This window comes from Rhinopithecus bieti, unplaced genomic scaffold, assembly GCF_001698545.2.
Source record: "Rhinopithecus bieti isolate Rb0 unplaced genomic scaffold, ASM169854v2 scaffold_25940, whole genome shotgun sequence".
Classification (NCBI taxonomy): domain Eukaryota; kingdom Metazoa; phylum Chordata; class Mammalia; order Primates; family Cercopithecidae; genus Rhinopithecus; species Rhinopithecus bieti.
In genome coordinates, this window is record NW_016811810.1 from 927,255 (window position 1) to 939,232 (window position 11,978).

The 11,978-nt window shown below is 47.9% G+C and overlaps 1 protein-coding gene across 1 annotated transcript in view; it reads left to right on the forward strand.

The window, feature by feature from the left end:
* The first annotated feature begins 2,677 nt into the window (after positions 1-2,677).
* CHRAC1 (chromatin accessibility complex subunit 1) overlaps positions 2,678-11,978 on the forward strand; it is a 15,539-nt gene continuing 6,238 nt past the window's right edge. The window contains exon 1 of the mRNA XM_017895109.1: positions 2,678-2,722. Within this exon, the coding sequence (XP_017750598.1) occupies positions 2,678-2,722 (45 nt within the window). The remainder of the gene's footprint in view (positions 2,723-11,978) is intronic.

An 11,978-nucleotide genomic window follows, 5' to 3' on the forward strand; every position in this document is an offset into this window, starting at 1 on the left:
TTAATAGAGAAAGGGCTTCACCATGTTGGCCAGGCTAGTCTCGAACTCCTGGCCTCTGATGATCTGCCTGCCTCAGCCTCCCACAGTGCTGAGATTACAGGTGTGAGCCACCATGCCCAGCATGAGCAGTCATTCTTGATTCCTTTTTTCACTCCTAACCCATCCAATCCATCACTAAATCCTATTGATTTCACCATCCAAACACTTCCCAAATTGTACAGGCTTCCCTGCATCCAATGCCACCTCTCCATCCAGAAGCATTATCAATTTCTCCCTGAACTGCCTCCTACCTGGTCTCCTGTTTCTATGCTTACTACACCCTAAGTTAAAATAATATATCAGCCAACAGTGTTTTCTGTAGAAATAGAAACATCCATCCTAAAATTCAAGGGACCCCAAACAACCAAAACTATCTTGAAAAAGAACAAAGCTGGAGGAATCACGCTTCCTGATTTCAAAACTTACTATAAGCCACATGCGGTGGCTCACGCCTGTAATCCCAGAACTTTGGGAGGCTGAGGTGGGTGGATCTTTTGAGGCCAGGACGTCAAGACCAGCCTGGCCAACATGGCAAAACCCCATCTCTATTAAAAATATAAAAATTAGCTGGGCGTGGTGGCACATGCCTGTAGTCCCAGCTACTCTGGAGGCTGAGGCACAAGAATCACTTGAACCTGGGAGGCGGAGGTTGCAGTGAGTTGAGATCATGTCACTGTACTCCAGCCTGGGCTACTAAGTGAGACTCACTGTCTCCAAAAAAAAAAAAAAAGAAACAAAAAAACACCTGATTTGGGAGAAGTTCAGATGCTGAAGGAATTGTCGGATATCGATCCGTTTTTACCAGCAGAAAGCTAGGGAATATATGGGAGTGGATTCTAATGGGTCAATCCAGAGCCTCTAGTTACCAACATAGCTGACTTGCAAGAGAGTCTAAATCCAGCGTGTTAGCTTCGACAGCTGGGATGGCTCCAACTGTTTGCTTAGCTAAGCTAGTAGAATGACATCTGGACTTGGGTGTCCTGCGCTGGTGGCTTTCCTTGAGTTTGAGAGATAATAGCGACCACATTTGAGTATGCTGCTCTGGCCCATTTGACAGATAGCCCTGCAGGTCCAGGGGCGCTCAGGGTGTCTGTGACAGGTCATGCTCCTGTGAGTTCTGGTAGGGCCCAGTATAACAGTCACAGCACAGGCTGGGTGAGGTGGCTCCCTCCTGTAATCCCAGCACTTTGGGAAGGTCAAGGTGGGGTGGATCACCTGAGGTCAGGAGTTCAAGACCAGCCTGGCCAACATGGTGAAATTTAAACATCTTTAAATTTAAAGTCTTTACTAAAAAAATACAAAAAATTAGCTGTGCGTGGTGGTGGGTGCCTATAATCCCAGCTACTCAGGAGGCTGAGGCAGGAGAACCGCTGAACCCAAGAGGTGGAGGTTGCAGTGAGCTGAGATCCCGCCATTGCTCTCCAGCCCGGGGAACAAGAGCAAGACTCTGTCTCAAAAAAAAGTCATAGCACAGACACCAAGGGGTTTGGAGCAAAGATATACCCTCCTCTGCAAACGACTATTCTCCATTTAAACATTACACAGCTTCAGATTTGCTACCAGGTACTGGTAGAGAACAAATGCCAGACTCTGGGACCCCAAATGAGGGTGTGACCTGAGCCAGCTGTGATCTGAATCAGGTGGGATGTGGCCCATCGAGCCACACACCACACTGCACCGTCAAGGGGAAGATCAGCCTTGAGCAGCTCCCAGGAACACAGGTAAGTCACAGAAGCAGGGGGCTCAGACTCCCACAGCACCCCTTCCACTCCATCACCTCCTTACCCACTCCCCACAGATATGGCTTCATGGGGATTCTCCGTGGGCAGAAGAATGAAGAAAGATACAGTCCCAGTTAAAATACTGTTTTGTAAATACGCTGGCACCAGTCAGCAGTGGAACACTGGAGCATAGCAGCTTCATTTTAGAATGCGACTGAAAGGCAGAGGTGAAGGGAAAGTCCCCCAGTGGGCCACCTGCCTGGATGGAGAGAAAGCCAGAAGGGTCGTGGCTGGGTGCAGTGGCTCATGCCTGTAATCCCAGCACTTTGGGAGGTCAAGGTGGGTGGATGACCTGAGGTCAGGAGTTCAAGACTAGCCTGACCAACATGGAGAAACCCCCGTCTCTACTAAAAATACAAAATTAGCCAGCTGTGGTGGCGCATGCCTGTAATTCCAGCTATTCAGGAGGCTGAAGCAGGAGAATCACTTGAACTCGGGAGGCAGAGGTTGTGGTGAGCCGAGATCACACCATCACATTCCAGCCTAGGCAACGAGAACGAAACTCCGTCTCAAAAAAAAAAAAAAAAAAGCAAAGCAGGAAGGGTTAGGTCTACTCCAGTTCAGGGACAGTCACTAACACTTTGAAGGTTCAGGAACTTGGAAAGAACATGTTTGGAGACAGAAAGACAAGAAGGTCTCAGGGGTGGGGGTGTGTGGATGAACCTCTCGAACTGGGGAGAGATGTGAGGAGATTTGTATTCCATGTGAATGCTTATCAAAGGACACCTTCTACACAGGAGACCTGTAATCAGTAAGTGGCAGGATCTCCCATTCGTACATGTCCATTGGTCTCTTTTCCAGCAGCTCTAAGGTGCTGTGTTAGCGCTTATTCCATCAAGCTTATGTATAATGTGGCCATGGCCACATCTGGAGCTGTGGGAGCCAAGTCTGGAACTGATGCAGTAAGGGCGTCTGCAAGGGCCTTAGATATTTCAGTCTTTCTTCTTTGTCATTCTTGGCATGCTGGTTTTAGGCTTCATGCTTATTGCCTCATGGTTCAAAAATGGCTGCTACTGCTCCAGGCTTTGTGACTGCATTAGATAAGAACAAAGGGAAAGGGCAGTTTCCACATTGCTTCATCAGGCCTCAAAGCTTTTTTTGTTTGTTTCTTTTTTTGAGATGGTGTCTTGCTCTGTTGCCCAGGCTGGAATGCAGTGGTATGATCTCAGCTCACTGCAGCCTCTACCTCCTGGGTTCAAGTAATTCTCCTTACAGGTGTAGCCACTGTGCCCAGACAGCTTTGTCTTTTTACTGAAGAAAATATGTTTTTTTGGGGGGACGGACTCTCTCTCTGTCGCCCAGGCTAGAGTGCAGTGGCACGATCTCGGCTCACTGCAAGCTCCGCCTCCCGGGTTCACGCCATTCTCCTGCCTCAGTCTCCCGAGTATCTGGGACTACAGCTGCCCACCACCACACCCGGCTACTTTTTTTTTTTTTTTTTTTGTATTTTTAGTAGAGATGGGGTTTCACCAGGTTAACCAGGATGGTTTCTATCTCCTGACCTCGTGATCCACCCGCCTCAGTCTCCCAAAGTGCTGGGATTACAGGTGTGAACCACCGCGCCCAGCCTGTATCCTCTGATTTTATAAGGACGTTAGATATCTAACGCCTACTGAAATAAACTGGGGTGCGAGGGGCAGTGAGGTTTAAGGCAAGGAATGCCAAAGTTGCCAACATATAAAGTTGGAGATTTTACTTATAAATCCAAATTGAAGACTGGAACAGCACTCACTGATCCCACATTGCCTCATGGCAAAATTGGGCTGCCCTCTTGGATGAGCCAGAGTGGTCAAGTTTGCTACAGACCTCTCCATTCTCTATCACTCACCTGTCAGCTTCACCCATTTCCATTACTGCTTGGACCCTGACTTAGGATACTGCTTAAGAGTTTTGTTTTGTTTTTAGAGATAGGGTCTCATTCTGTCACCCAGGCTGGAGTGCAGTGGCACAATCATAGCTCACTGCAGCCTGTAGTCACACGCCACCAGGCCTGGCTAGTTTTTAAGTTTTTGTAGAGAAGGGTTCTCACTATGTTGCCCAGGCTCGTCTCAAACTACTTGCCCAGGCCGCAAGTAGTCCTCAGATCTCATCCTCCCAAAGGCTTGGGATTACAGGCGCACCACGCCTGGTCTGAGAGTGATCTTTTTTTTTTTTTTTTTTGAGACGGAGTCTCACTCTGTCACCCAGGCTGGAGTGCAGTGGCCAGATTTCAGCTCACTGCAAGCTCCACCTCCCGGGTTTACGTCATTCTCCTGCCTCAGCCTCCCGAGTAGCTGGGACTACAGGCACCCGCCACCTCACCCGGCTATTTTTTTGTATTTTTTTTTAGTAGAGATGGGGTTTCACCGTGTTAGCCAGGATGGTCTCGATCTCCTGACCTTGTGATCCGCCCGTCTCAGCCTCCCAAAGTGCTGGGATTACAGGCTTGAGCCACTGCGCCCGGCCTGAGAGTGATCTTTTTGAGCATATGTTTCTCCCACTGGGTTAGCACAGTGTTTGGCACCTAACGTGTAAACAGGATTTTTTAAAAAGGAAGTTGCCTATTCTAGAAAACTTGGCTAACATAGTCCATGAAAGGAGAGGGAGAGGCTTTGTGTAAAAAAGACCCACACGCAAATCCTACCTCTGCTACTTATTAATACTAGCTTCCTCAGCCTGATTGTTTCCTTATCTGTGAACTGAAGTCAACAGCATCTGCTCCACAGCATTACTAAGAAGTTCCGATAAGCTCGGGCGTGCAAAACCCTAGACAAAACACGGAAGTTCCCTCTTTCTCCAAGAAAGAAGAATAGCTTAAGTTGAAATGAATTTGGGTTGGAATTAGGAAGGAAGATTTTAAGAGCTGAGGCCACATCTTATTATGTTTGCACAGCTAGAAGTGCTTAATAAATATTTAATGATAATGATCATTTAGCTCAATAGAATATAATTATACAAATTGTGAAAATAAAATTATGCCAGGCTGTCATTACAGATAATGGCCTGAATACAGGGATAACAAGGGGCACACCAGAGCCCGTTGCTGTGATGGCTGCCAACAGGCAGGGAGCTCACAGAGCTGCTAAGGGCTCCATGCAGGGATTGGGGGGCCTGGAAGCTAAGGAAAGGGGTAGGAGCAAGCAATCTGGGCCAAGGGGAGAGGCTGGTGGGAGTCATACTGTCCAGAGCCTTGTGGTCCAGCACGGTGGACCCATCCCATGGGATGATGGAGTGGGAAGTCATTGGAGAGTTTTCAATAGGAGAACGGGAAGAGTTGATATATGATTTTAAAATGTTTTTATCATGGTAAAATATTTATAACATATATTAACATTACTATTTTATATTAACATATATTAACATTATATTGTTAATTTTATTATTTTGTTATAATTTTATTGTTATTATTATTATTTTGAGACAGGGTCTTGCTCTGTCACCCACCCTGGGGTGCACTGGCACAATCACAGCTCACTGCAGCCTTCACATGTTGGACTCAAGCAATCCTCTCACTTCAGCCTCCAAACCTCTGCCTCCTGGGTTCAAATGATCCTCCTGCCTCAGCCTCCCAAATAGCTGGGATTACAGGCTTGTGCCACCACGCCCGGCTGATTCTTATATTTTTAGTAGAGATGCCGTTTCACCATATTGGCCAGGCTGATCTCAAATTCCTGCTCTCATGATCTACCCACCTTGGCCTCCCAAAGTGCTGGGATTATAGGTGTGAGCCACTATGCCCTGCCTGAAACAAAATTTTTAAAGGAAAGACTGAGGCTACATCTCTGCTATCTGCCAACTAGATACAGGGATTATGCAAATTTCCTCCAGGAATACAAATCAAGTGGAGGGAGTGACTGGGATTACAGAGGCACATCACCACGCTCCATGCTGGGCTTTTCTGCTTTTCGACAGTACTCATCCCAATGGGTGTGAGGTTGTATTTCACTGTAGTTTTGATTTTCATTTCCCTGATGACAGTGATGTTGAATATTTTTTCGTGTACTTATTGGCCATTTGTATATCTTCTTTGGAGAAATACCTATTCAAGTCCTTTGCCGATTTTTAAATCAGATTGTTTTTGTTGTTGAGTTTTCGAATTTCTCTCTATATTCTAGATATTAATCATCCCTTATTGGAGGTATGATTTGCAAATATTTTCTCCCCTTCTGTGGGTTGCCCTTTTACTCTGTTGATAGTGTCCCTTTTTTTTGAGATGGAGTCTTGCTCTGTTGCCCAGGCTGGAGTGCAGTGGGGCAATCTCAGCTCACTGCAACCTCTGCCTGCGGGGTTTAAGAAATTCTCCTGCCTCAGTCTCCCAAGTAGCTGGGACTACAGGCACGTGCACCACCATACCCAGCTAATTTTTTTTTTTTTTTTTTTTTTTTGAGAGGGAGTCTCGCTCTGTTGCCCAGGCTGGAGTTCAGTGGCGCAATCTCGGCTCACTGCAACCTCCATCTTCTGGGTTCAAGTGATTATTCTGCCTCAGCCTCCCAAGTAGCTGAGATTACAGGCATGCACCACCACACCTGGCTAATTTTTGTGTTTTTAGTAGAGACAGGGTTTCACCATGTAGGACAGGCTGGTCTTGAACTCCTGACCTCAGGTGGTCCACCCGCCTTGGCCTCCCAAAGTGCTGGGATTACATGCGTGAGCCACTGTGCCTGGACTTTTTTGTCAGCCAGGCTGGAGTGCAGTGGCATGATCTTGGCTCATGTAACCTCTGTCTCCTGGGCTCAAGCAATTCTCCTGCGTAGCTGGGATTAGAGGTGTGTGCCACCATTCCTGGCTAATTTTTGTACTTTTAGTAGAGATGGGATTTTACCATGTTGGCCACGCTGGTCTCGAACTTCTGACCTCAGGTAATCTGCCCAGCTTGGCCTCCCAAAGTGCTGGGATTACAGGCGTGAGCCACTGTGCCCGGACTTTTTTTTGTTTTTGCAACAGAGTCTCACTCTGTCGGTCAGGCTGGAGAGCAGTGGCACAATCTCAGCTCACTGCTACCTCTGTCTCCCGAGGTCAAGCAATTCTCCTCAGTCTCGAGTAGCTGGGATCACAGGTGTGTGCCACCACGCCTGGCTAATTTTTGTCTTTTTAGTAGAGATGGGATTTCACCCATGTTGGCCAGGCTGGTCTTCAACTCCTGACCTCAGGTAATCCGCCCACCTTGGCCTCTCAAAGTGCTGGGATTACAGGCGTGAGCCACCGCGTTGGGCCTGGCTAATTTTTGTATTTTTAGTAGAGAAGGGGTTTGACCATGTTGCCCAGGTTGGTCTTGAACTCTTGATCTCTGGTGATCCACCCATCTTGGCCTCCCAAAGTGTTAGGATTACAGGTGTGAGCCACTGCGCCCGGCTGATAGTGTCTTTTCATGTACAGATTTTAAAATTTTTCATGAAGTCCAATTTGTCTATTTTTTCTTTTGCTGCCTGTACCTTCGGTTATCTAAGAAATAACTGCCAAACCCAGTGTCATGAAGCTTTTCTTCTATATTTTCTAAAAAATTTATAGTTTTATAACTTTCACTTCAGTCTTCAATCCATTTTAATGTTTGCACATGGTATCAGATAAGGGTCCAACTTCATTCTTTTGCATATGGATATCCAGTTTTCCCAGCACATTTGTTGAAAATACTTCTTCCCATTGAATGGTCTTCGCATCCTTATTGAAAATAATTGGACCATATGTGCAAGGATTTGTTTCTGGGCTATCTATGCTAATCCATTGGTCTGTATGTTTGTCTTTATTTTTTATTTTTTTTGAGGTGGAGTCTTGCTCTGTCGCCCAGGCTGGAGTGCAGTGGCGCGATCTCGGCTCACTGCAAGCTCCATCTCCCAGGTTCACGCCATTCTCCTGCCTCAGCCTCCCGAGTAGCTGGGACTATAGGCGCCCGCCACCACGCCCGGCTAATTTTTTTGTACTTTTAGTAGAGACGGGGTTTCACCGCGTTAGTCAGGATGGTCTCGATCTCCTGACCTTGTGATCCGCCCATCTCGGCCTCCCAAAGTGCTGGGATTACAGGCGTGAGCCACCATGCCCGGCCGTATGTTTGTCTTTATGCCAGTACCACACTGTTTTGATTACTGTAGCTTTGTAGTAAGTTTTTTTGTTTTGTTTCGTTTTTTGAGACAGGGTCTTGCTCTGTCGCCCAGGCTGGAGTGCAGTGGCGTGATATCTCATTGTAACCTCCGCCTCCAGGCCCCATCAACCTCTAGGCTACAAAAGTAAGGGTCTCTTCTGGCCATCACACAAACTGGTTCTTTCATCATGCTTGATCTGAGAATGCCTGAGCTTTTATTGAGCTTTTTTCTTTCTGAAATCTCTCCAATGCAATCAGAAGCAACTGGCCCATCCCACAAGCTTTGTGGCCACCATTCCCACCATGGTGGCCACTTGTGGCAACTTTGCCTTCAATGGACACTCCATGCAGGCAATGACATGTGATGGTTTCAGTAACTATTTTGCCAGGGCATGCTGTCAGTGAGGGCTTCTCTACGTACCAGCGCAATCAATTCAGATAAACAGCCCCAGATCCTCATTTTTGTGGGTGTTTCCAAGGACCACTCCAGGCTCCAAGTATGAATGTTTCAACGCTCAATCAGGAAGGCAGAAACTTCTCAGCTATTTCTATTTTTATTTTTTTGAGAGTGAGTCTTCCTCTGTTGCCCAGGCTGGAGCGCAGTGGTGTGATCTCAGCTCACTACAACCTCCGCCTCCTGGGTTCAAGCAATTCTCCTGCCTCAGTCTCCCGAGTAGCTGGGATTACAGGCATGTACCACCATGCCCGGCTAACTTTTGTATTTTTAGTAGAGACGGGGTTTCACCACGTTGGGCAGGCTGGTCTCAAACTCCTGACCTCAAGCGATCTGCCTGCCTCAGCCTCCCAAAGTGTTGGGATTACAGGTGTGAGTCACTGCGCCTGGCCCAGAATTGTTTTCAAGGGTATTGTTAGCGCTGGAGGCACATGACTGAGAAGGGAGAGGTGCTATAGAGCAAAAGGGAGGAGATGCTACCTAAAGATCAGGAAGCTGGGACTGCCCCTGGCCTGGAGCCCACACTTCCTCCCAAAGGACTCCAAGGCTGCCACTGTTGAGCAGACACTGAAGAGTGAAGCCGCTCAAAGCACTACATGTGCAGGTGGTGATCCCTATAAGCCCACTGCAGTCACTACCCTGCAGCCAGCAGGCAGATAAACAAGGCTTCTTCTTCCCACCCCACAGCAATCTTTCACAGGGGCCTCCAATTTGCAGAACCTACCCAGAAGCCAGCCAACAGGGCATTCTGGGAAGTGCAGAAGACTGCCTTGCACCACCCTGGGATGCCCATGAGAATGGTGCAGAGGCACTGTCGGGAAGACAAAGTGAGCCCCTAAAAAATGGAGCTAACGACAGGATGAGACTAACTCACTGAGCTTTTTCCAGAGCCGGGAAGTTCTCAAGGATAAGTCTTGAATTCTGCCATTTAGGTTTAAAGCTTGTTTCCTTTTTTACATTTTTTTTTTTGTTTTCTTTTGTAGAGACGGGGATCTTGTTACATTGCCCAGGCTGGTCTCAAACTCCTGGCTTCATGTATTTCTCCCGCCTCAGTCTCCAAGTGTTGGGATTACAGCTGTGAACAACCACACTGTCCTTTTTTTTTTTTTTTTTTTTTTTTTATGGTAAGCACTTCTTTTCCAGTCTGGATTTCCTGCTTGGCTTCTCTCTCTACTTCTCAAATTATTAATGACTGCGAACATCACCTGCCCATTCTACAAGCTGAGCTTCTCATCCCTATTCTCTCTTTCTCCCCTCCCTCCCTCCCTCCTTCCTTCCTCTTCCATGCTCTTTCCTAATGTTAACCCATCCTGTTCTCACACATACTCAAAAGAGAAAGACAAGCCATACAAAAAACAATAGCCAGCTAGGGAAACAAAACATCTACCAGCTTCAAAATATGTCATCACTATGGCTTGTTTCTTGTGTGGACCAAAGGACCCTCTTGTGTAGCTGCTCTTGTGTAGCAGTTCCCTGCCCGTCTTTTGTGAAGGTCAAGGGCTTTCCCACTTACAGAGGCAAGGCTGGGAGGGAGAGGGAGTCTGCAGCTCCACCTCCTGCTTGTGCAAACTGCCAGGTGTCCGCTCTGCATAAGGCACAGTGCAATTTGGTCATCACTCAAGAACCAGTGTGTGCTTTTAAAGTGGATCTGCTCCCTTCAAAACTTTTTTTTTTTTTTGAGAGGAAGTCTTACTCTATTGCCCAGGCTGGAATGCAGTGGTGTAATCTCGGCTCACTGCACCCTCCACCTGAATTCAAGTGATTCTTCTGCCTTAGCCTCCCGTGCAGCTGGGATTACAGGTGCTCACCACCATGCCCAGCTAATTTTTGTATTTTTAGTAGAGACGAGGTTTTGCCATGTTGACCAGGCTGGTCTGGAACTCCTGATCTCAGCAATCCATCTGCCTCAGCCTCTCAAAGTGCTGTGATTACAGGTGTGAGCCACTGTGGCTGGCCTGAAACTTTTTTTTTGTTTTTTGTTTTTTGTTTTTTTTTGAGACGGAGTCTGTCCTCCTGCCCGCCCAGGCTGGAGGGATGGGCCGGATCTCAGCTCACTGCATAGCTCCGCCATCCCGGGTTCACCGCCATTCTCCGCTGTCTCCAGCCTCCCGAGTAGCTGGACTACAGGCGCCCGCCTGCGTCGCCCGGATTTTTTGTATTGTTTAGTAAAGACGGGGTTTTCACCGATTACCCAGGATGTCTGCGATCCCTGACCTCGGATCCGCCGTCTCGCCTCCCAAAGTCGGCATTACAGGCTTGAGCACCGCGCCCGGGCCCTTTTTTTTTTTTTTTTGAGAATGGAATCTCGCTTTATTGCCCAGGCTGGAGTGCAGTGGCGCTGCATCTGCTCACTACAACCTCTGCCTTCCGAGTTCAAGCGATTCTCCTGCCTCAGTCTCCTGAGTAGCTGGGACTGCAGGCGCACACCACCATGCCCGGCTAATTTTTGTATTTTTAGTAGAGATGGGGTTTCACTACATTGGCCAGGCTGGTCTCGAACTCCTGACCTCATGATCCGCCCACTTTGGCCTCTCCAAAACTTTTTTTTTGAGACAGGGTCTTGCTCTGTTGCTTACACTGGATTGCAGTGGCACAATCACTGCACTGCAGCCGTGACCTGCTGGGCTCAAGCCATTCTCCTGCCTCAGCCTCTAGAGTGGCTGGGAACACAGGTGCATGCCATGATGCCCTATTAATTTAAATTTTTTTTGCCGGGCGCAGTGGCTCACGCCTGTAACCCCAGCACTTTGGAAGGTCGAGGCAGGAGGATTACCTGAGATCAGGAGTTCAAGACCAGCCTGACCAACATGGCAAAACCCTGTCTCTACTAAAAATACAAAATTAGCCTGGCATGGTGGCACATGCCTGTAATCCCAGCTACTTGGGAGGCTGAGGCAGAATAATTGCTTGAACCTGGGAGCCAGAGGTTGCAGTGAGCCGAGAGTGCGCATTGCACTCCAGCCTGGGCAACAAGAGTGAAATAAATACATAAATAAAAATAATTTTTTTTTTGTTTTTGAGACAGAGTTTCTCTGGTTGTCCAGGCTGGAGTGCAAGTGGTGCTGGCCTGGAATTCTTGATCTCAGGTGATCCACCCACCTCGGCCTCCCAAAGTGCTGGGATTACAGGCGTGAGCCACAGCGCCCAGCCGGAGGTATTATTTATTTTTCAGTCTCCCTCAGACCTGAAGGTCAGCTCTAAGAGGGCAGGGACCATGGCAGCCCTGCTCACTGGCTGTACCCTTGTGCTTAGCAATGCCTGACATGTATTTCTGTGCTCAATTATGTGCGCCAGGACCTGAGGTCACAGTGGTGAAGATGACACTACACTTAACACCCTCCAATTCAAACCTCTGCCAAAATGTGCTCCCTATCTCCGTAAATAGCTCTTTACCAAGGTCTTTCTGATATCTCAGTAAGCTGTGCTGATATTCCACATCAGCTCCCTCTTGAAATCGGACCCCAAACCCTACCACTTCCCATGATCCTGCTACAAGTTAAATTGGTGGCCGGAGGCGGTGGCTTACGCCTGTAATCCTAGCACTTTGGGAGGCCGAGGCGGGCGGATCACAAGGTCAGTAGATAGAGACCATCCTGGCCAACATGGTGAAACTCCGTCTCTACTAAAATAGAAAAAGAGGCCGGGCGCG